Source organism: Podarcis tiliguerta (assembly GCF_965153285.1).
Source record: "Podarcis tiliguerta genome assembly, chromosome: 3".
Lineage (NCBI taxonomy): Eukaryota > Metazoa > Chordata > Lepidosauria > Squamata > Lacertidae > Podarcis > Podarcis tiliguerta.
The window spans coordinates 39,955,907-39,980,499 of NC_139536.1; the positions used below are offsets into that span (position 1 = coordinate 39,955,907).

The 24,593-nt window shown below is 38.2% G+C and overlaps 1 protein-coding gene across 2 annotated transcripts in view; it reads right to left on the bottom strand.

Moving 5' to 3' along the window:
• CRIM1 (cysteine rich transmembrane BMP regulator 1) overlaps positions 1-24,593 on the bottom strand; it is a 132,428-nt gene that overhangs the window by 99,530 nt on the left and 8,305 nt on the right. Inside the window, exon 2 of one of the 2 annotated variants that reach the window (XM_083432149.1) lies at positions 14,898-15,068. The exons of the other annotated variant lie outside the window; for it this stretch is intronic. Within the exon in view, the coding sequence (XP_083288275.1) occupies positions 14,898-15,068 (171 nt within the window). The remainder of the gene's footprint in view (positions 1-14,897; positions 15,069-24,593) is intronic. 2 annotated transcript variants of the gene reach the window in all.

The window sequence follows — 24,593 nt, forward strand, 5'->3', positions numbered from 1 at the left end:
ATCAAAGAACTCATTTGTGAAATCACTGAAAGCCCAACCACTACCCAAGGTCTGCATAAAACTGAAAAGGTTACAAATCAGCAGCAGAAAGAAGAGCCACAGCACTTCCTATCTGAAAATACAATCACTTGCCAGCTACAGTGAAAGAGAAAGTTTAACACACTGCAACTGTTATCTAGTAATCTGTTTTAAGATGTACATTTTAACATGCACACAATATCCTCTTAACATGTTGCAACCAAAACTGTATTTTTAAAATAATCACAATATGGTAGGTTTTTCTGCTCCACTTAAAACTTGACATCTAATTTTACTGCACAGAAGACACTTCAGATTAGGATTCTTTTACCTACCTATTTCTCCACCTGAAAAAAGTCTAATTGTATAATCCAGACAAAGAAAATATCGTAACATACACCCCCTCAAATGCTTGAAGGTGAACTGCAATATATTGCTTCAACCAAGTCCGGGAATTTGGTTACATGCTCTGAAGCAAAACCAGAGACATGCCAAAGTACAAAACTATTGGGTTGGTTCTTATTAAGAGGCACCTATGCTCAGTAGAGAGTAACTAATATTTTAGAACTTTATAAAGGTTCTGGGTCCCATCTTTATTAATATTTCACGCATCATTTGGAGGCTTTATCTGTTGAAGAGACCAGTCATATTATCAAAAATAAAACTAAAGGCTGCTGTTTCTCAGTAATAAACATTTTCCAGTTAGTAGCATAAAGTAATCTGCTTTGAGTTTATAAAACTTGAAATGAACATTACTTACAAGATTTAACATGAAATAAAAATAGACCTACAGGATGAAACCAGTGGGCCATCTAGTTCAGCATCCTGTTCTCACAGTGGCCAACCAAATGCATATGAGAAGTCTGCAATCAGCACCTAAGGGCAACAGCACTCTCTTCATTTATATCAGTTCTCTTTATAAAATACGGGGTTGTTGTTTTTAAAAAATAATCTTGTAAGTAACATTTCTAATGCAAGATACCTTTATAGATGGCAAGTCCATGGAATTCTGACCAACGGGTTTCATACCGTACTAACACTAACCAGAATATGCAATGTTGTTTCATTTTAGAAAGCTCAACTGAAAAATAGTAATAAAAGAAATGTGCTGTAAATAAAATGTCAGGAAAGAACTGAATAGAATCAGGGGTCTTGGAAGCACATTGGGAAATCCAAGAAGCTATTGTGGGCATCATGAAATGCCCCTAAACAAGAGAAAAACAGGTGATGGTCAAACCTCACCTTAAAAATCAGGCAAAACATCTACATACACCCCAAACATCTACATACACCCCAAAACAAATGAACATAAACCAAAAAAGAAGGCAACTCTTCCCATCCAAATTGAAACCCCCTCAATTCAACAAAAAAATCTCAAATAAAAGTATTAATAATTTGAAGGGCCAGAAGCCTTGATGAGCATGGGGATTGTCTGACGTTGGTGTGGTGTGCCTGTGCATCACTTTGGAGACACCATAAATAAGTCATAACAACAATTTTGACTTATCTCCTTTGTACTATATGCAATCTACTGCAAGCTAAAACGCCATCTGTGCAAAGCCTACAGAGAATACAGTTTAAGAACATGACTGGAGAACTGGAGCAAGCAGATATACAAGTGTATACTCTTTCAGACTACAACTGATTAGTTTTTTGTTGTAGCTCTCTATTAAAAAAAGAGGAAGAGCTGTAGGAATAGGATTTCTTCAAAAATCCTGGAACTATCAAATATAAATAATGACAAGTCATTGAAGAAACTTAACGGAAACGAGGTAAGTTGTCGGAAGTTTTGGTGCCAACCAAGATACACACATATAAAGAGAGAGCGAGACAGAGAGAGCACACTTCTGCATACACTTTCTACATTGTTCTGTTGATCTGACAGGAAGTACTGATTAACTGTTGATGGAGAGACAGGCAATTGCATTTGGTCCCTTATCCCCTGAACAGGTGATAGTGCTGCTACCTTTCACAAAGTCTAATCATCTGATAAGAACTACATGTGCTGGTCTTGATCTAGGAATAGTTGCTGTTTATGGAGATCCCAGCTTCTGGATGCAGAAATCTGGCACAAGGATTCACACATATCACACTTTTTACCTACACCATTCCTGATGCAGCAGTTGATGCTGGTGTACAAGAAAATAGGGAAAAAATTATTCGGAGGGGGGTACTGGGGTTTTTGTGGGGGTTATGCATTCTGTATTCCCATTTTGTATTTTTCTATTGCAAACCACCCTGTGATCGTCAGATGATAGGTGATATACAAATTTAATAAATAATAATAAATAGTAATTTATTATTCTATAGCTCTCCTCAGCAAAAGTGAATAGTAAATGACTTTGGATTGTCCTCCACCCCAAATTAACATTATTCTTACACTTAGGAAAGGCATTCAGAAGTCTTAATAGATTTTTGTTTTTACCTGAGATGCCAAATATAAATCAGTCACTAATACCTGCTCACACATTCAATATTGGTTTTGGAAACAAGAGATGTGCAAGAAGGGAGATGCTTAGAATCAATTCAATATACTTCTTGATATGCTCCCTAATGGGTACAAATCAAAGAAAGAATGCTGCAGTCCATATTAACAGCAAACCTATAAATTCATGCCAGAGTGTATATAGCCAGACTTGTACTTTTGCTTCAGACAACTACACTTTTGAAAAGTCATCTAGACACCTAAGTCCTTGTACCAGGCATGGGAAACATATTTTTGCCAGAGAGCCACATTCCTTTGTGCCATATACTAGTGGTGGGTGTGGCCAGATACACACTGTCCATTCCTCCACCCAAGTATTATCACAGTTCAAGGACACATTCCAGCCAAGTCAGATTACTAGAGGAGGATGTCTAGCAGGCCAGTAAGGGCTGTGCATGGAGAGAATCCTGAGAATGAGATAGAAAGGGTTAGAGGGCTGCTTTCAGTCCCTAGTCCTGAAGTCCCCGCCCTGCATTATTATTTATTATTATTTTATTTATTTACGAATCACTTCCTTTGAAGAATCTCAAAATGATTTTACAATTTGTGTGTGTGTGTGTGTGTGTGTGTGTGTGTATATATATATATATATATATATATATATATATATATATATCTACACAATTTCAAATCCAATACAGATAACAACTGGGACTATCATGAGTCCTGAGGTAACATATTGACAGGACTGGTCAGGAGGAATAGGATGAGATAAAAACAGAAGGCTTGTTGAAAAATGAAAATATTCATGTTATCTACATGTTATCCTATCTACATGTAATCCAATCTGCATGTTATCAGTCCAGAAATGGCTATATTACCATCCTAGACCGAAATCACCTAGGCCTTAAGTAACAGAGATAGATCCAGGAGCAACCCTAGACATGAACTTGCCTTTCAGACCCCATCCAAAACAGGAAATTGAACAATAATCTGGACTCAGGAAGCACTATACCAACAGCACTGTCGTCAGTTTACTGGCATTCATCCAGCACACATCAAGTGCAGTCCAGGCCTTACACAGCCTCTCATGATTCTGATGTTACAGAGAAATAGAGCTAAATATCATTAGCATATGGACCACATCTCACCACAAATTTCCTAATGACCACTCCGAAATATTTTGCAACACTGTGGCAATTGTCACAAACCAATGGGTCCAGGGGGGGCTTTTCCATGAGTGGTTGACTCACCTCTTTCACGGTGACTTGGACCACTCCCTCCAACTATGACACACTGACTGCATCCTGCATCCACCTGGTCTTTCCCTTTGGGAAGTTTTAATAAGCCAAGAGCTGCAAGGGAACATGTTGTTGGCTGCATCATGGCAAGCACCTTGTCCACATCATTACACCGCATCAGCGGAAGCATATTCTAAGATGGTCTCCTCCCTGGAGACTGCAGCAAATATAGATGTGGCATCAATATTGAAGGTATAGTTGCTTGTTTCCACAACAAGGTGCCTTACAAATTAAGTCACAAATTAGAGCTTCCAAACAATCTAAAACATTAACAGACCCTGGACAATCCAAGAAAGGTCTGCTGGATGGCTACTTGAGAATGCAACAGAGATGGACAAGGCGGCCTGCTCCGCTGCCCTCACCCCCCCCCCAGTAGGCATGGTTATCCTCTCATATATGTTCAGTCAATTTCACAGCATGTCTTTCCCTACTTGCACTCTAGCTGTCATCCAGACTATTTCACCAGCTCTAGGTTTCTGGTATAACAAAGTGCAAAATGGGTTCTGCAGTGCAATTCCCCTTTTGCACTGCAGCTCTGTGTGATATAGTCCATGCTACTCACAAGTGCTGCAGGGAGAGGCGGAGACAGGAAAGACTGATTATATCAACTGCCATCTCCTAGAACAACCATAAGATACAACCTAGCTCCATTTTGGATTAAGCACTAGGAGCACACTATACCAGTGCTCTTGTTCCTGCTGTGGTTTTCACATCTTTCCAAACAACTCAATGTGCTGATAGTGCTTTCAGTACCTGCCAGTGTTTCAATAATTTAAATGGATTTGAAATAGGTATTTTAGAGTATATACATTTTAATCTTTTTTCTGCCCATAGCATTTACTAGCAGAGGACTAGCCAAAGATCCATGCACATTCACAGAAAGTATGGACAGGTAAGAAGCTACCACTGGTGGTGTTCCCACAATAGCCAGTGGAAGGCTCTGAAATGGGACATTCTGGGGCTGAGCAAGGCATGGATCCACTATATGCTAGGCTAGACAGCTTCCTGGAGAGTGGTGCAATTCAGCCTATAATTGTGCGCAGGAGACAAACCCGGTGATAAACTCAGATAAAGAAGCTAATTGCCAAATGGAGCCTTAAGCCTAGGTCATGGTCTAGGCACTATTCTTTCCACAGTGGAATTTGTTATTATAGTGTCACACGACTAGGACCTGGGAAATCAAAGTTCAAATCCCCACTCAGTCATGAAGCTCACTGGGTGACCTTGGGCCAGTCACACTCTCTTAACCTACATCACAGCGTTGTTGTAGGGATTAACTGAGTAGTGGGGGTGAACTATTTACTCCTTGGAGAAAAAGGTGGGATATAAATGCAATAAATAAGCTCTTCTGCTTACCTGCTTAAGAAAGCTGGTAAAGCCAACCAGATAGAGATATCAGTCGCCAACCTGGCAACCAGAGATCTCCACGCTGTCGCAACTGGACCCATGCCAGTTGCAAAAAGCGCCTGGAAGATTTCTAACATTCCAGAGGATATGCCACTCCATACTTCCCTAGCCCTTATGACAGCTATGCCAACCAAATACTTTCCATTATTTACCGTAATATTTATGTGCTTCAGTTTCAAGTTTCCCTCCTGCTCTCAGTTTTCCTCAGTTGAAAAATATATATTTTATGTACCTCTGAGCACAGCAGTTTGTTGCTCCATATTCAGAACCTGAGTATATTTATGAACAATATTATATATATCCAAAGATAGATAATACTTTTAAATACATTTTATGTTACAGTGTAAAGCTTAGGTTTGGCAAGTAAACAAGCAAGCATTCACTGCTCCCACTGAAAAGATCAAACAAAAACCAGTAAAACTCAGCACTGCTGAAATCTACATTTGGAATTCAGCCCAGGCAGCCTTTAATTAACTTTAGGCTGCAGTAGTATACATTACTGGGGAATACGTCCCACTGAACTCAGTAGTACGTGCTTCTGAGAAGACATGCATGGGATTGCGCAGCCAGGCAGCAGATTTCTAGTCATTAACATACAGGTTGGTGTACAAGGGTATAACTGGAATTCATTCCATGCATTAACAGTCCAGATCTCAATATGTCAACTATCTACATCAGAGGTGGAGAATCTATGGCCCTTGATATTATTCAACTTCCATGAGCTCCAGATAGACTACATATTTCACTGATGACTGTGTACCACCTCCAATATCAGAGGTGGTATAAATTAATATTTGGAATGATCACTGGGAGAAATGCAGAAAAAAGAAACACCATGGTGGATCTGAAGCAGCATAAGAAGACACTGTCACTGGCCCCAGCTGCAACAAAACATGTCTCCCCCATATTGGTCTCTACAGCCACAGCAGACACTAACCTTCCAACAGTTTGACTTCTCCTCGAAGGGTGCACTCCTCCATTGTCTCCTGAGACTGGTGGATGCCAACCAACCAACTCTAAGCATTCCTAGTCTGCATTTCTGTATCTTCCTAAGCTTGGGAAATGGTCACAGCTTCAGGGACAAAATAGACATAGTAATATGTTGTTTGGCCTTATGCAATTGTTTTTCCTTTAATCAATAGTAGGGGAGATCAAAGCTTTATTATTTTAGCAGCTCTGAAAAGCTAAGAAATTACCGACCGTAATCAAAAGATAGATCTTGATTAACTGTATGGGAAACACTCAATGAAATAGTGGTGATAGAAGTTGTGTTTTCAGAGCTCTGGTTGCACTACTCTGAAGAGATGCTGTTGCTAAAATTTAAGATTTGAGAAGGTAGAAAAATTGAAGAACCCAGCACAACCCTGTACTATGACAACCGCCATATGCTCACTTTAATAGTCAGTTCCTGTGCCTATAGACAGTTTCCCCCGCCTTTCTCTTATTATAACTGGCAAAAATATGGTAACATATATTCAACAAGTCTATTTTCCACATGACTTGTTTTGTTTCTAGAACCAACAGCATGATAGGAATGCACACTTTCCCCCAATTGATTTAAAGAGAACAATTTAAAGAGAACAATTTAATAGGCTGACAAAGCTAACTAAAAGGGCAAGCTTAACAAAGAGAGCTATGCCAAGGGAGTCTGGTAATGGTCTTTGTGCCGTGTAGTACTGCACACAGGGCTTGCTTTGCCAGCAATCAGGAAAGTAAGAGCAAAACAAGTCTCAGAGGTTAAGAGTAAGACCAGTAGATAAACTGGATCTACTTTCATTTTTACTAATTGTTGCAAAAGTGATATATTCCTTCTACTGCCTATTTTAGTAACCATATGGAGTGTATGTTATCGTTCTTTTTAGTTAACTACAGTAAGCAAATAAAACATGTTATTTAAGAACTCCTCTAATCACAGATTTGCTTTTCAACTGAAGTCAAGGTGATGGTATTTACCTTTAATGCCATTTACAACCTGACCCCATGTACCTGAGACAATTTTTATTCCATATGTTCCTGACTTTTAAGCTCTGAATATGAAAACCTTTTTGCAGTACCACCACCTGTTAGACAGTGGCTACCATACTAACATGCATTCAGAATAAGCTCTCCAACACAGTGTGTTAAATCTAGGAGCTTGTCCCTGTCAAGGGAGTAGTTACAACTTGCCTTTTCAGACAGCTTTATAATTAGTGTATTGCACTGTGAATTGTAGTATATAAGTAGGTTAAAAATATCCTATATATAAATCCTGTTTAAGTTACTAAAATAAAGTGGAACCTCAGGTTGCGAACGTTATCTGTGTGGGAGGCACGTTCGCAACCCGCAGCACCACATCTGCGCAAGCGCGGGTCACAATTCGGCGTTTCTGCGCATGCGCAAGTGCCAAAACCCGGAAATAACCCGTTCCGGTAATTCCGGTTTCAGCGCAGTGAGCAACCCAAAATCACATAACCTGAAGCGTCTGTAACCCGAGGTACCACTGTACAGCATTTGGAAAGTCCAATTTTAGGCTCTTACAACTGACGTGGATGAAAACCATTCAATTGTTTAAGATATCCTGGGAAACACTTTCTTCCCTCCAAAGTGTATAACCAATTCACAAAGCCACAAATGTAGTTCTTCATATATAAGTTTATGCCTCTCTTGCAAATATACACACATTTAAGCAATGCATTAAAACTCTCTTTCTACACACACAAACTTATGCCAAATTAGATAGTGATCTGTAGTGGTTTGAGGTACCATTTTTAGATGGTATAAAATTCACTTCCTCCATTTTAGGACCATAATTTTGAATGGCTAAATATTCTTCAAGATACACAAAAAGCAAAAGGTAGCCATGTTGCCCCATAAGGAGAAAATCCAAATCCACAGAAGAACAAAAAGGATCATATAAATATGTGCTAAACTCATCCTGAATTCCAGGATGCAGACATGGGAAACCACTACACTACTTCTGGTTAAACACTAACACAGTTTTAACATCCTGCCTTTTTAAGAGTTCTGGGAAATTCAAAAGCTTACTCACTACTGCGATATTAGGCTCTGTGCTGCTGCTAATTAAGACATAATATTGCTTTAAACATGCTGCTGAAGTTTTTGTGGAATTGAATGTAGTAATCATGTTACTTTCAAGTTTAATTTCTTAACTGCACAAAGCCAAATTTCTCTCAAGCTATTCTCCTGTAATAAGTTATTTAATTATGCTTAGCTGTAGACCAAAGACACAAACATATTGCTTTTGGCCAATTTGCGATATCTACTTTTTGCAAAACATCTGGCTTAGCTGCCATGGAATAGAGGAAGTAAAAACCAGCTTAAATAACTGTGCCAAGTAACATGAAGACTCAACCCCAGATGCTAGAATGTTAAGCATTTCCTTTGCAACTATATCCTCTAGCCAAAGGTCAAAGAGAACATCCGACAGCCTGTATTCGTAAGCCCTAGGTGAATATTTTCTTTGGTTTTCCAGAACCATAAATGCCCATGTGCAGCATGATTAGCAAAATCTGTTTGAAGTCCAATTCTTTAAAAAACTATCATTACAATTTTGACACTATAAGTGTCAAGTGGTTTTATCTGAAGGCAACTATATAGTTGCTTATTAATAACTGCATTCTTAAGAATGTTTCTCATTAATCTGAACTTTTAATTTTAGCTATGATAAGTAAAAAAACAGCTACTACCATTGGATTTAAGGGACGTGGGTGGCGCTGTGGGTTAAACCACAGAGCCTAGGACTTGCTGATCAGAAGGTCAGCAGTTCAAATCCCTGTGACGGGGTGAGCTACCGTTGCTCAGTCCCTGCTCCTGCCAACCTAGCAGTTCGAAAGCACGTCAAAGTGCAAGTAGATAAATAGGTACCGCTCCGGCAGAAAGGTAAACGGCATTTCCGTGCGCTGCTCTGGTTTGCCAGAAGCGGCTTAGTCATGCTGGCCACATGACCCGGAAGCTGTACGCCGGCTCCCTTGGCCAATAAAGCGAGATGAGCGCCGCAACCCCAGAGTCGGTCACGACTGGACCTAATGGTCAAGGGTCCCTTTACCTTTACCTTTACCGTTGGATTTAAAGCTGCTAATGATAGAACATACACTCTTGGAGAGCATCTGTTTCATAGTTAACATGATATGGTTCAATAGAGTAAGACATTACTGAGCTATTGATTGAAACTGTCACAAACAACACTGCCAAAGGAATATACTTCCATCTAAAATATTGGTATCAAGTCTACAGAATGTATTATTTCTTACAACCAGTAAGTTTAAGTCTCAGTGTCTTAAGGCAGCTAATAATCAGTTTTTAGTTCTCTGATAGAATAAAGTCCATTATTTATCCACAGCATCACTTCTAAACCCACAATAATCCTTTCATTTTCTTTTTCAAATGATATAAATATTTGAGGCTTCAAATGTTTTTATCTCTCCCTGCAACAGGAGTGCAAACAGAACATACAGAACTAAGGCTGACAAAAGTAGCAGCACAGAACAAAGAAAACATACAGAACAGCATGCAGAATAGGATAATATTTGTGTTCATTTTAAAGGCATACTAGCCAGTCTGGTCACAATTTGCTGGCCCAAGCTATTCTAAACAAACTGCAACTGAAGGATAGAACTGAATTACAACCCAGCATTTTTGTAAGCTCTTGGTTTAGCATAGGAGTGCCAGAATATTCTGCCAAAACTGAAATTACACCAAGTGTGAGATTTTCAGGAACATTCAGGGCCACTGTGCATGGAACACAGATGGCTAGATGAGGGTGAAGCTTAATCTGGACAATATGGCGGTACTATGTGTGAGGTAACCAAATGCCCTGCATGGAAATCTGCAATGAGCCTCAGGCAGGCCTGCATTCCCCCCAAAGGACATGTGCACAGTTTGGGAGTTCTGCAGGGCTCAAAAATAAAAGAAAGAGTTCAGGTAGCAAATATTCCAGGAGTGCCTTTTAACAGCTGAGGTTGGTACACCAAGTGTGACCCTATCTCAACAGAAGGAACATGCTTCAGTTACCCATGCTCTGGTGACATTCAGAATTGACTACTGTAAGGTGCTTTCCATGGGGCTGCCTTTAAAAACAGTTCAGGAATTTATAATGCTGCAAAATGTCTCTGTCTGGGTAATGGCAAGGGCCAAGTGGATGGAAGATATAACCAGCTATACTCGTTGCCAGTTTTTGGCCCAGTTTTAAGTCATATTGACCTTTAAAGCTCTAAATGCTTTCCAATGACATGCTCTAGCTGTTCAGGCCCACAAGCAGTCATAAAAACTTATTTACCATGGCCTTTTCATAACTCAAACTCAGTGTTGTCTATAGCAGAGTTTTCCCCAGCTCTACCTGGAAATGCCAAGGACTCAGCCTGGGACTTTCTACATGCAAAGTTTTTAAGCATTCCTAAAGAAATAACACAACACTTTATAGTGTTAAATAAATTGTATTTGACCGTAGGCAATTCTGCAACACCCAAAATGTCAGACAACACAACCAAGTACCTTATATGTTAAGTATGCTATAATTAAGAAGGACTGAAATATATAAAAACTATAATTCCTATGAATTTTAAGTCTGTCACAGGCAAGGGCTGTGTGCTATAAGCAAAGTTCCCATTCTGACTAACTGCCAGCATACTATAAACAATTCTCAAATGATCAGTTGATCATGATGTCACTGTGCCCTCTGAATCCAAGCAGGACTACACAGGGGCAGAGGGTTTGGGGGGGGGGTCATTTAAACACATCAAAATTTTGGCATTTTGCTCAATGATTTCTTCAAAATGATGCATGCCATCTTTAAATATAAAATATGTTTCAAGAAAGTTTGACTTCCTTAATTTGAACTAGATCCCACTTTGAAGTACATGTGTGGCCTCAGTATGGGCATGCTAGGAAGAAATAACAGAAAGGACTGTATTCCTCATTGGAAATTTATATAATGTCCATGTATGTATGCTTATGCAAGCCAAACTCTGTAGTTCAGTCACAAGAACAATCCTATTTGTAAGAGGAGAAAAGAGTGCCTTTTTCCTTGGCTAAATGTTATAACTAGCTCTTTGACCACAAATATTCCAAAAACTTTCAGAGAGATTCATCTACATGTCATCACAAATTTAAACCTGACAGCTAGGAACTTTAAAAGTATTTGAGAATTCCCCCCCCCCCAAATCTTCCTTTAACAGGCAAATGTTAAAATACCTGTTCAACCAGTTTTTGAGTTATTCTGCAACAGGAATGTAAATAGTATGTTGTAAAGGCTCCCAAAAGCTGTTTTAATTCCTAGTGAACTCTAGATTTGAACTGTCAGGTGTGAATAAACTGTCTTCCACATGTTAAATCTGACTTAAACATTTCAGGGATATAGACCTGGGTATATCAGGTACCAGTGTTCGGCCAAACAGACTTAAAAGAACACACTTAAAAGAATTGACAATCCTTAGAAAATTAACAAATTTGTTAGCTTTTATGGACTATAGTCTACTTTATCAGATCCATGAAGTGTTATCCTGACTTCCTGTGTGTAGATAGATAAATATCATTTCCAGGCTGGATATTCAGACTGCCATGGAGTAATCAGTCTGATTCAGGAGGGTAAGGTTGAGAAAGCTATTAAAAGAAGCCAACACTCCTACCCCCCATGATGTATCCTGCTGATGGAAAGGGTAATTCTCCACCCTATCTTCCTAAATGATCTCAGTTCACATTAGTTTGATTCAAATTCTACCTTCCTTTTTCTCAATCAAGTGTCCACTCAAACCAGTCACTCCAAACTGCATCTTCCATACTCCCACTCCAAGATTAATGAGGCTGTACTTCCTTTTCTTACTCAATATGAAAGTGTCTGCAACTGCTGGGTGGTTGGTAAAACATGGCAGGGGGAAAGGGCTGGTATAAAGAAAGCATTAAAATCTGCATTTTATAACAACCTTAAAATGGTGTGTGGCAGATGGTAGGGTTTAATTAGATTAGACTCTGCTAGGTACAAAACTGATTTCTGGTTGTATCAAGAGCTCTAGTGTGGCTGCATTTCAAAATCTCTTTTGCACCTAGCAGAGTATAATCTAATTAATTTATCCTACCATGGGCTGCACTCCAATGTAATTAGATTTGATTCAGTGCTGTTTTGGTTCAGTGCAACCTGTTTTGCACATAGTAGACTCTGGTCTACATTCTGGAGCTCCTGACTTGTTCCCATTTCTGAACCTTTGAACTCCAGGTAACCCCAGAAGTAGTTTCTGGTTAAAATCAGCCTGACTGACCCTGGAGCCATGGTTTAGCATATTATTTTTGTACACTTCCACTTCCAGTGAACTCTACCTTGTAAAGACTTGCTGAGGCTGAGAAGACTTCTCTTTTTAATATTTTTTTGTTTCACACAGGAGAATACATTCTACATTGCTTTGCACCACACTGCTATTTGTTATTTTGATATTGGTTGTTTTCATTGTTTTATATTATAATTTTAATTGTACACTATAGTTATTTATAGGGATGCAGGTGGCTCTGTGGTCTAACCCACAGAGCCTAGGGCTTGCCGATCAGAAAGTCAGCGGTTTGAATTCCCGTGACAGGGTGAGTTCCTGTTGCTCAGTCCCTGCTCTTGCCAACCTAGCAGTTCGAAAGCACGTCAAAGCGCAAGTAGATAAATAGGTACCGCTCCAGCGGGAAGGTACATGGCGTTTCCATGCACTGTCTGGTTCTCCAGAAGCAGCTTAGTCATGCTGGCCACATGACCCGGAAGCTGTATGCCGGCTTCCTCGGCCAGTAAAGCAAGATGAGCGCCGCAACCCCAGAGTCGTCCGTGACTGGACCTAATGGTCAGGGGTCCCTTTACCTGTTTATAGTTATTTTAATTATATTTTGTAACCTATCTAGGATCATTTGATGAAGGGCAGGCAATAAATAATAAATAATAATAATAATAATAATAATAATAAATTAAAAAAAACATGCCTCCTCCCTGCATTTTAAGCACTAGCATAAAGAAAAGTAAGGTACAACTCTGGTTACCTTTTCAATTCTCACTACACTTTATCTTGAAAATTGAAGCAGTCACAGCACTACTTCTTTGGAAATATCACTATTAAATAAACTTTGTTAAATACTTTTTTTTAATAATAAAAGCTTCTATCTGTTGGTACCTTAGTGCAAGGACACTCTGCTCTATTATCTACCATAAATGATCTGAAATTACACACCAGTAGTCTGCCCACCAACAAAGTTGCAGTGGGAAACCCTTCTCTTAGCACATTTAAGTTAAATTCTAACCCAGTCATTCCTTTTCTATTACATGGACAGATACTATTGCCTTTGAAAAATGAAGAAATACTAAAGAACATATGCATGGCTTAACAGTTGTGAACTGCTTAAAATACTTGGGACATCTTTAAAGTAACAATAATAATCTAGATCAGTGTTTCCCAACTGATGGTCCATGGACCCAAGGAGGTCCACATAACCCATCCAGGGGGTCTGTGGCACCATTCACATAACAAAAACTACCACAGAGATATCAGAATTTTCAAAAGTAGGGGGATCATAGCCTGGTTTTTGAAAAACAGGTTGTCCACGGTACTTAGCTAATTGGGAACCACTGCTCTAGATTATACTTTAGATGTCACAGTCCCAAGTACTTTCCTTTATTGTAGAACAGTTTTAGTAAGGAAGCAACACCAAGACAACTGCTCCCAATTCTAATTTTACACAACACCTTGATCAAGCTGCTATTTCAAAGAACAATTAACATATACACAGCAAGTCCCCATGGCTGATAGCAGAGTATTTCAATGGCAATTTCATATATGGCATTTTTTCTACCTGACAATATCCTGTGTATATATTCATTTCCTAAGCAGAACAAGTAATTGTTTTTCTATATAGACACTAGTAAAGAAATTCCTGGTCTCTCTAGCTATACCATTATATTCTCGTAGACAACATGCCATTTAACACTAGACAATTAAAGGTGCACTGGACAGTTTATGCTACTAACATCTTTTAACCAGGCAGGAAAGACAGAGCAAAGCAAATAAATGTATAATCTTTCACAAACCTGAGAAAAAATAGAGTATTAAACATCGATATCAACTTGTCAACTGCTCAGACAACAAAACATATTTGACTAAGAACTTTAAAAATCAAAAAGTCTGCACTTTTCAGGGTGCTATTTAATTATTTCCCTACCACATTTGGGATGTTTTGGGTATTGTGCACCGAGCTATGAAAATCAAGATACCTCTACAGCAGACAAAAGAACACAAGTTTGCTCCACCTGTCTAAAAAAGCCCATGCATACTTTACAACAGTCTGAACGTGCACTGCAGCAGAAAACAAATCAAGCCACGCCTTGGGCAGAATGCAATTGTGTGGATCATCTCTTTTCACAGGCTTGAAATATCCTTGGATTGGGAAAGGGAAATCTTCCAGAGGCAACAAGGAACATATGTGTAATTACAATAGACACTAGTAAGTAAACTCTGATCAATTTGCCTTTTCCCCACAATAAAAGTCCCCTTCTTTATTCAGGATACACAACCAAGCAAAATATCCAAAAGTCATTATTCACATACCACAACAGAAAAAACTTTAAATCAGTGTATTCAATCACAAAACCAGAAACATCTCATTTGCCAACACTATTGCTCTACATCTCCTTTCAACAAGCATGGGATACAGAATAAAAAATTACATATTAGGCCTTTAAGGTGATGTGCCAAAAATAATTACAAATCAAGTACTAGTGAATACAGACTTACCTTCAATTCTCTTTAAAGCTGACAGGCAAGTATCCCGGCTTGGAAACTCAAAGGGATTACTACAGGTCCTAATAGTATCACATTCGCATTTTCCATTGATTATATTGCAGCCTGTTATGAGGTTTTCATTGCAAGGCTCAAATCCAAGTAGCTGATCATCCCAGTTTTCATCTAAAAACCAAAATGAAACAACTATAATACCAGTAGGTCATTGATTTGTTTCATTTAATATATTTTGCCAAACACCTACACATCTAAATGAAAATATTAAACTCAGCTTTAGCAGGTACACTATGAAGTTCTGTACAGTTCAAATTTCATGTTCGTATAACTTCATCACAATTTTTAAAAAAGTTGTGTGTGAACCTATAGCACTTCTATTCACCACAGAAGCTTCAGAACCACCTTATTCCCTCTTTCTCTTTTTAAAGGTGTTTCTAGCACCTGTAACAGAATAGAGAATATAAAATCCAGAGCATCCTACAGGCTCAGACAAGGCCCTTTATTTTCAAGTCATAACCTCAATTTTGAACAAACGACACTAACTTTCTAGAGGTTTAGACTACCCACCAAGTCCCAATTAGAGTCTCTGTGAAAGAAGTCTAAGCAATCTGGAATATTGGCAGCTTTTCATGAGAAAAATGTGTATATGTATGTATCTCCACTCAATTATGGACTTTGCCTACTCTTAAATCACTTTTTATCCAGCACCTGCATCAGTTTCCATAATGACTGCATACAACATGGATCTGAAAAAGGCATTGGTATGTCAAGATTAGGACCCATGTATATGATCTCTTATCACATTGTATTTCCCTGCTTTTACTCCAAATCACTGACTGTTCACCACTAGAAACAAGTATACCTGGCAGATAAATGTGTTGCTCATAACTTATAAGCTCTGTCTTCTGCAAAGTTTAACGATACAGTAGCTACTATAGCACATGATGATACGCATTGACAGATCTCTGTCATCTCTTCAGTGGTGTAACTACAAAGGGGCAAAAGAGGCATCTGTACTAGGTAAAAAAAGGATAAGTACTTTACAACGATGGGGTGGAAGTTTTCAACCCATAACTATTTTTTCCCATTTCCACTTTTAGAAATACAATTACATAAATGTAATTAGCAACATAATGAACAGAAGCCAAAGCTGTGGAACTGGATAGGATAAAATACTATTCCAATTTAAAACTGAATTGCAATTAACTTCTTTATAGGTGACTATCCCTAGCTATCATATATTTAGTGTAGTTTGGATATCCAAAAATTAGGATATGTTTTTTCAGTATCTTCATTTACCATTGCTCTTCTGATTTAAATTAGGTAAAGCAGGTATATGTTACTGAGTTACTGCTACTGAGTTGTCATTAGAAATGGGAGAAAAATTAGACTAAAAAATGGGCCTACATGATTTGCACTTCTCTAAGTTTTGCAAGATTTTCACCACAAGCAAAAATACAAAAATGTATACAGTAGGTAAAAATGCATAAAATGCATGTATTACTGCAAACAGACAAAAATGCATTTTAGTAGGGTAAATTGCTTTACAAAATAATCTATGTTTGGAGAAGTTCACTAATGAAATTTCATTAGGACTTTTTTAAAACAAACAAAAAAAGAAACTGATGTGCAATTGCAGAAATTGACAGATTTACACATCCCTAGCTGACAAAACTTAAAATATTTAGTAGAATTCCAATGGATTGGTTTAAATATAATATTTGATATATAAAGGTATTTCTAAACCTCACCCACAGCATATTTCAGTTCAACAACTTTTGGTTATTTGGGGGGGGGGGATTACAACATGGAAAATCAATCTACTTTCAATTTTTCATTTTCTAAGTACTTGGGGGAGTAGCCACAGCTCAGCAGTAGAGAATTCCTCTTGCATGAAAAATAATAACACAATATAATTTTATTATTTATACCCCCCCCAATCTGTCTGGGTGTCCAAAGAAGGACCAAAGTTCAATCCCCAGCATCTCCAGGGTGATTCTTGTCTGAAACCCTGGAGAGCCTCTGCCAGTTAGTTGAGGGGATTGTGGACAATACTGAGCTTGATGGACCAGTTTGCCTGACTTGACATAATGCAGCTAGCCTCTAATGTTCCTAAGTTAATTAGATTTCCATTTATGGCAACTGAAAACTGTCCAGAAAACCTACTGGCCATGTTTGTATGTGGAAGTGCTAAGGATGTGTGTCAGGACTGGTCGTTGTCCTCTTCAGATCACCACACAAACGCTTCTTGTTCTTTTATAACTTTTTATTGCGTATTAACAAAACAATCTTATAAACGGTTCTTAAATATTATTCCTCAGAGTTACTTCTTTCAGATACCTTCTGAGCTCTGCTTCTCCATGACCAGCCACCCTCAAAATGGCGAAGGCGCCTTTCCCTTCGCTTTCCCGCTCTTTTTTCTAACCTCCTGGCTAGAGCTGGCTTGTATCTCCTCTCCTCCGAATCTGAGCTAGAACTTAACCCTTGCCTTTCCTGTGAACAGCCAGTCCCTCCCTGTTGTTCCTCTTGCTCCCTTCTATTAGATTCACTGCTCTCCCTCCCCCCTTGGGGAATGCTTTCTCCCTCTGAGAAACTGGAAACTTCTAACTCTTCCCTGACAATGTGAATGGAAGATGCTACTATGAGGTAATGGGGGGGGGCAGCAGAGTTATTTTGTTGGGTGGCTTATACTAGTTTATATGTGGAATTTTCATTCATGTTAATTATGGTACTTTAAATGTAAATATTTTGTTATATTTTGTATTTGATTTTCATTTGTACTTTTTCGCATTTGATATTCTGCAATGTTATATTTAATGTTTTAAGATTAACTGTGAACCATTCATAATAATACAATACAATTATAATTTATATAATAACCCCGCCCATCTGGCTGAGTTTCCCCAGCCACTCTGGGCGGCTCCCAATCAAATGTTAAAAACAGTACAGCATTCAATATTAAAAACATTCAGCATTTATTTTCAGAAATGTAGCTATATGTGAACCATTTAAAAAACTGTTGTTTTAATAAACACTTCCTAAAGGAGCCAGTATTAGGGGTTACCACCTTCTTTATACTTTTAAATTCTTTAACTGTTCCATATGATTTTGAAGTGTTTTCAATCATATATAGTATGGGGTATAGAAATAACTAGTTATGGCATAACTTCCATATTGCCATATTCAATGAGACACTGAACTTTTACCCCACAATGCAAAACTTTACTTTGCACTATTGTCAAGCAATGAGGTAATAACTCATTTCCCATTTTTTAAATGTCTGAGGTAATTCAATAAATCTGGCTTAGAAATAGACCATTTAGCTATGAAGCATGCAGTGGACATGTGGGGCTATATAAACTCACAAGTTCACTTTACTTATTGAATATTTACATAGATTACAAGTATTATGAATAAAAATATTACACCAGCTGCATGTGAGATAATTGGAATTATAAATACACACAGAACACTAATCTTTAAAAAGTATGTATATTTTAAATTATTTGTAAAACATGTGTATGTATATTATGTCATTACTTTATTCCAAAACACAGCAATATAAAAACCCTACTAGAATAGGAACATAAAAAAGGAACAAAGTATTTTAGAGGACCTGCCCCTCCCCCATTTGATGGGCATTGCCATTCAAATGGTGTGTGTGCATGTCATCTTATGGTTATGTGGGGTGGGTCTTACCCTCCCCAGTATTTTATTCAAGTTGGCACCCCTGCTGCTGACAGGAGCAAGACCTTGTCAGCATGTAACACCAGTGGGTGGCACCTAAACTTTGGAACTCCCTGCCTATTGATATCAAGCAGACACCATCAATGTAGCTTTCAGCTCCTGCTTAGGAATTTGAGGTGACTTTAATCTGTTTTAGTATTTTTACTTTTTCATGTTTTAAATTGGATGGCAATTTTTTATCCTAGTCCCTCCTTTATCACAGCCCTAAGTTCAATTAACCCCCATGTTTCCACATTTCCCATAACTTCATATCTCTTAATGATTCTCTCCTTTTGCACTCAATATCATGAGGTGACAATCCTGGATGAGCATGCTCTTTCAGTTTTTTAAAATGGCAAAGTGATAGGGTCTGAGTTACAAACTATTAAGTTCCTCCAAGTGTTACCAAAGGGTGCTATTTTATTTTACAGAAACACCTTTGTTCAATTTTTTAACTCTTAAATTTCAAACAGTATCTTTAGACATTCAAACATACAAGCAAAATGAAACATTTTATATTAGGAAATGCAAACTCCTCTAAAGTTTATTGACTGAGCATTTACAACATAATTCTGGGTTTCTTGCCTGACCGTTGAAAATGTAACAGAATATTTTTAACTGATCATTAGCTTTTAATATGATTTCATAACGAACAGAATACAAGGCATTATATTCATTTTTATTATGGTGCTTCTACCTACTCATGAAAGTTTTAGACTTTCCCAATTAGATGATATTTTCTCATTTCCTGAATTAAATTGGAGTGGTTATCTTTAATTTTTTTATTTTTTATATTTTGCTTATAAACAATAAGTTTTTATCATTATTTTTATTATTATTGGGTCCCCCCTATAATAAACCTAGATCCTAGGTAATCTAGATTCCGAAATATCTACTTGGGGTTCCTCTCCATGGAATTTGGTATCTTTTCCCATTACAGTCATATCTCAGGTTACGAACGTGATGCCTGCGGGAGTCATGTTCGCAACCCGCAGCATTCACAACCTGCAGCAGCGCACGCGCGTGATGCAATTTGGCACGCATGCACAAAGCGTGATTTAGCACTTCTGCGCATGTGTGAGTGCCAAAACCTGGAAGTAACCCATTCACAAAGCGTGATTTAGCACTTCTGCGCATGTGTGAGTGCCAAAACCCGGAAGTAACCCATTCCAGTCCGTATCTCGAAACACGCAACCCGCAGCGTTCGCAACCCAAGGTATGACTGTATCTGTTATAGTCCACTGCTTATGATAACCAAACCATTCTAATTTTGCAGCTTTATCTTACATTCCAAGATATAAATGTTTAAGACTGGCTTTATTTCCTCTGGGTCTCTCAAAATTGGGACTATAGCAGCTGCATGAAGATTGACTTAAATAATTACCTCCTGCATTTTGCCCAACAATTCCTGGATGTGTTCCAACAGACTCTGCAATGTTAAATTACAATGGTGACAGTGAGCATCCTTGACAAGTGCCACTCTGAAATTTAGAATTTTTCCAATTTTACATTATTCACAAATATTGAGGCTGTTGGATGGCATATATCAACTGAGCAATAAAATTAAAACTATTCCCAATCATTTTTACAGAAACTGTAATTGATACCTCCATTCTACTCTATCAAACTCATTTTTGGCATTTATAAATAACAACCCATATGGAATCTTTGTTTCGTATCATTAGGTGCCATTTTACCACTCTTAGGAAATGCCACTTGATCAGCCTTGATATATTTGCCTATAAATATATTCAATCTTTCCACCAAAATATTGTTCTAAAAGTTGAAGCCCTAATTGAGTCAGGCAATGAATGGGTGGCTGGCAGAACTTCTGTTTCTAAAAAGACTACAGAATATTGGATGAGTATCAAGTATCATTCATTTCAGGGTGTATACAACAAAAACGTCCAAAAGTGTCAATTTTATTCATTATATCTCATCACTGTAACTGTATAATACATGTTTCAGAGAATTATCACTCTTCAGGCTACATTAGAGAATAAAAGAAAAATAACCAAAGTCTAGTTGAAGTCAAAACCACACTTTTACAGTTCAATTCATACAGTATAGCACAATGTAGATCGCTCGATTAAGCTTTAGTTAGGAGTCATGTTCAGAATGTACTCTTCAAAAAGCCATTCAGTTATCCTAAATCTGTTGTTCATAGCACCATATCATATTCTGCTACCAGGATATTGATAGGGTCACTAAGGTAATTTTCCTACTGTGGTAACCTGTTCACTATTTTCTCCACCATTACTTTTACTTATAAACAAGGTTGCGAACACACTTCAACAACAGAAAGTGGAAAAAGAACAAGTTTAACTTAAAGCATAAACGAAAGGAACAAATCAAATGGATGTAGCCATGCAGGTACTATTCTTTCATACTTTCTGAAAAGATGAGGCCTCCTAGTAAAACAACACAGAAAGATGATCAGCCAAAAGTAATTGATGTAAAAATTAAAAATCTCTTTAAAAATATGTTTCAAAATATCACAGTATTTTCAAAGTGCACTAAACGTAATACTACAGGCATTAGCCAATAAATACTCCCAACCATCAGAATACAATGACCATGCTTCATGGAAGGAAAATTGCACCCAGCAGTTCAGTTAAGCAGGCTACCTGCTTAAAAAAACAGCAGTATGACCATTACTTCTTGCTGACGCAACATCTCAAAAGTCAAATAAGTAACTGGTATGCATTCTCATCATAAATCAAACATCTGAAAAGGCTCTTGGGTTTAAAATCTGTCAGACAAATATTTGAAGCTGTGTAAAAATTCATTAAATTCTCACAGCTTTTACTGTTAATGTAGGTTGGTAAAGTAATATTTTTTTCTGGCTAGCAACAAAGGAAATTAAAAACAATATATATCTCTAGTATACCTTCATATGGAAATTGTTCCTTTAAAATGCAGATAGAATGATGGAAACTTAAATGATTACTGCTAGTCCTCAATACAGTGAGGCTGATAGCTTTAATTATAGGATAAGTACTAGAATATTTGTACTAGAATAACAGGACAAGAAAATTCAAGTTAATTCAAGAGGGAATATATGTAATATACAATAGTATTTCTGTTTGTAAACATACTTCTCCACACTTTGCAATGTAACTGCTTCAGGTGTATCTCCACATACAAAATATTAGGAACAAAAGCTAATTAACTATAGTCTCTCTATTGAAATACTCATGACAATGAAGCCAGAGATGAGGAAACTAGTAATATGGAAACTGGTTGCTAAAGTTGAATCAGTGGTCAATCCTGATTACATGTGATGGAGTAAATGTGACACTAAATGGAAATCTGGAAATGTCCAACATCGAGAAGCAATCCTGATAGCTAAAATAATAGGACCCAACACTTATTACATTGTCAGTTCTTTTTTGGAACAGTGTCTGTCAGGACTAGAAAAAGCATTCATAGTTACCAGGATAAATATTCTGGAAGCCAACCTCAAGTTTTTCAAGCAAACGAGACAGTGTTAAATTTCTTAGAAACCTAGCTTAATAATGTCACTGTTCTATCATTAGCAGCTTTAAATCCAATGGTAAAGGTAAAGGTAAAGGGACCCCTGGCCATTAGGTCCAGTCATGGCCGACTCTGGGGTTGCGGCGCTCATCTCGCTTTATTGGCCGAGGGAGCCAGCATACAGCTTCTGGGTCATGTGGCCAGCATGACTAAGCTGCTACTGGTGAACCAGAGCAGCGCACGGAAATGCCGTTTACCTTCCCACTGGAGCGGTACCTATTTATCTACTTGCACTTTGACATGCTTTCGAACTGCTAGGTTGGCAGGAGCAGGGACCGAGCAACGGGAGCTCACCCCGTTGCAGGAATTCGAACCGCCGGCCTTCTGATCGGCAAGTCCTAGGCTCTGTGGTTTAACCCACAGCGCCACCCGCATCCCTTCTCAGTTCTATACAAGTCAGATATTTGGGGGGGGGGGGTAAATGTCTTATATGCTTAACATATGAGGTGACTAAATTACTTCCAGTTACTTGCACTGGTTCCATTAATTTGAATGGGAACCATGGTTTCACAGTGATCTCAAAGTGCAACTAACGTGGTATGGATCCAACTGGATATCATCAAATTATTGGGAATAGAATAACACATTTTCCAATGTATTTTAAAATACTGATATATAATAATGCAGTATATTAGTAATGAAATGAGAATATATTAGCGAACTGAGATGAAGAATTTAACTTGCTTACTGATCAAAACGGAATAAATCCTTACAGAATTTTACATCAGAACTTCAATTCACACTAATACAGCAAAAACTGATTTCAAGCATAGCATATGCTCTCTCCCCTCTTCCAAGGACTCTAAATACTGCAGAGGAACCCAATAATGAGTTAGATTACATAATGGAAACCTATAAATTAGAGTTGGATCCAAGTTGCTAGCCGCAAACTTGATCACTCTTGGCCCCTAAGTTTGCAGGGTCAATGTGAATACATAATTTTAATAGTTGATACCTCATTCAAAATAGAAATCCATACAGCTGATCAAAAGTCCTGCCTATTAGTCTGCCTGAACCAATAGCTTGGCCCTTGGTTCCTCCCCTTTCACTCATTAGATCTCATTAACAAGTTCTGTAAATAGCCACATGTCTGCTCTCCTATGCCAAGTAAGCATCATCCTTGGAAGATCAAGGCAGGAAACCTTTGTAAGCTGGAGAGGTAATGATACAGTGTTACCTCTGGTTAAGTACTTAATTCGTTCTGGAGGTCCGTTCTTAACCTGAAACTGTTCTTAACCTGAAGCACCACTTTAGCTAATGGGGTCTCCTGCCACCGCCGCAACACGATTTCTGTTCTCATCCTGAAGCAAAGTTCTTAACCCGAGGTACTATTTTTGGGTTAGCGGAGTCTGTAACCTGAAGCGTATGTAACCTGAAGCGTATGTAACCTAGAAAAAAATACTAGGGGAAAATGTAACAGTAATCTTTTGTGGACAAATAACTTTGTGGATTTGTTTCCAATACTGGTGAATCGGCCAAAAATGGTTATAATAGGGATTTGTGATAAGATGGGCTAGCAATAAACCTACATTTGTAGACTTATTTGCAAAGCTGCATGGTCAGTCAGTCACACTGCGATTCACAGAGGGTGGAGACACAGAGACAACAAGGCTTTATGTTTCAGCAAGTTTCAAGCAACTGCATTCTTCCCTTCCAGAATTCAGACCAGAACCCTTTTACTTCAGCTATTAATTTCCACAAATTAAGAACATTTAGGATTGCAATCCTATACATGTTTACCTGGGAGTAAGTCTTCAATGGACAGCCATTGTGGAGGCGTGCCACTATACACATGGCTGCCCAGCAGTGTTGACTGGGGGAATGAGGGAGGAGCAAGGCAGTGATGTGATGCAGGTCAAGCAATAGAAGCACTGAACTGGTTCCCCCACTGCACCTGCACCATGCTGAACTCCCCATAACTTCACCCCTCTTCCTCTCAGTAAGCAAAGTGATACTGTTGATAGGAGGTCAGGTGTGCTGCAGTGGAGCTCCACACTAGTTGCCCTCACTTACTTCTAAGTAGACATGTACAAGATTGTATTGTTAAAGCCAAAACGTTATATCCTGTAACTAAACAAATGACAGTTTAACCCACACATTTACTTTTCTGTTCCTCTTTTATTATTTATCTTGCATAGCTAATATTTCATATTGCAACTTAAACAAGGCAGGGGATTGTGTCATTTAAATGATGCCCGGTTTCCTACATTTGCCTGCCCTTAAATGGTACCCCAAAATCTGCTGTCTGAGGCAGGCTGCTTTCTTCTAATTAAAATGGCTAGCCCTGCACCTTGTACATTAAGTATTATACCATGTAATTAGTATTTGCTTTGATACCTGCAGAACACTGAGCTAATATTAGCAAAATGCCAGTCATGACAGGCAGGTGTGGGGTGCTGGCTAGTATCCTGCAAGCATCTCCAAGAGATG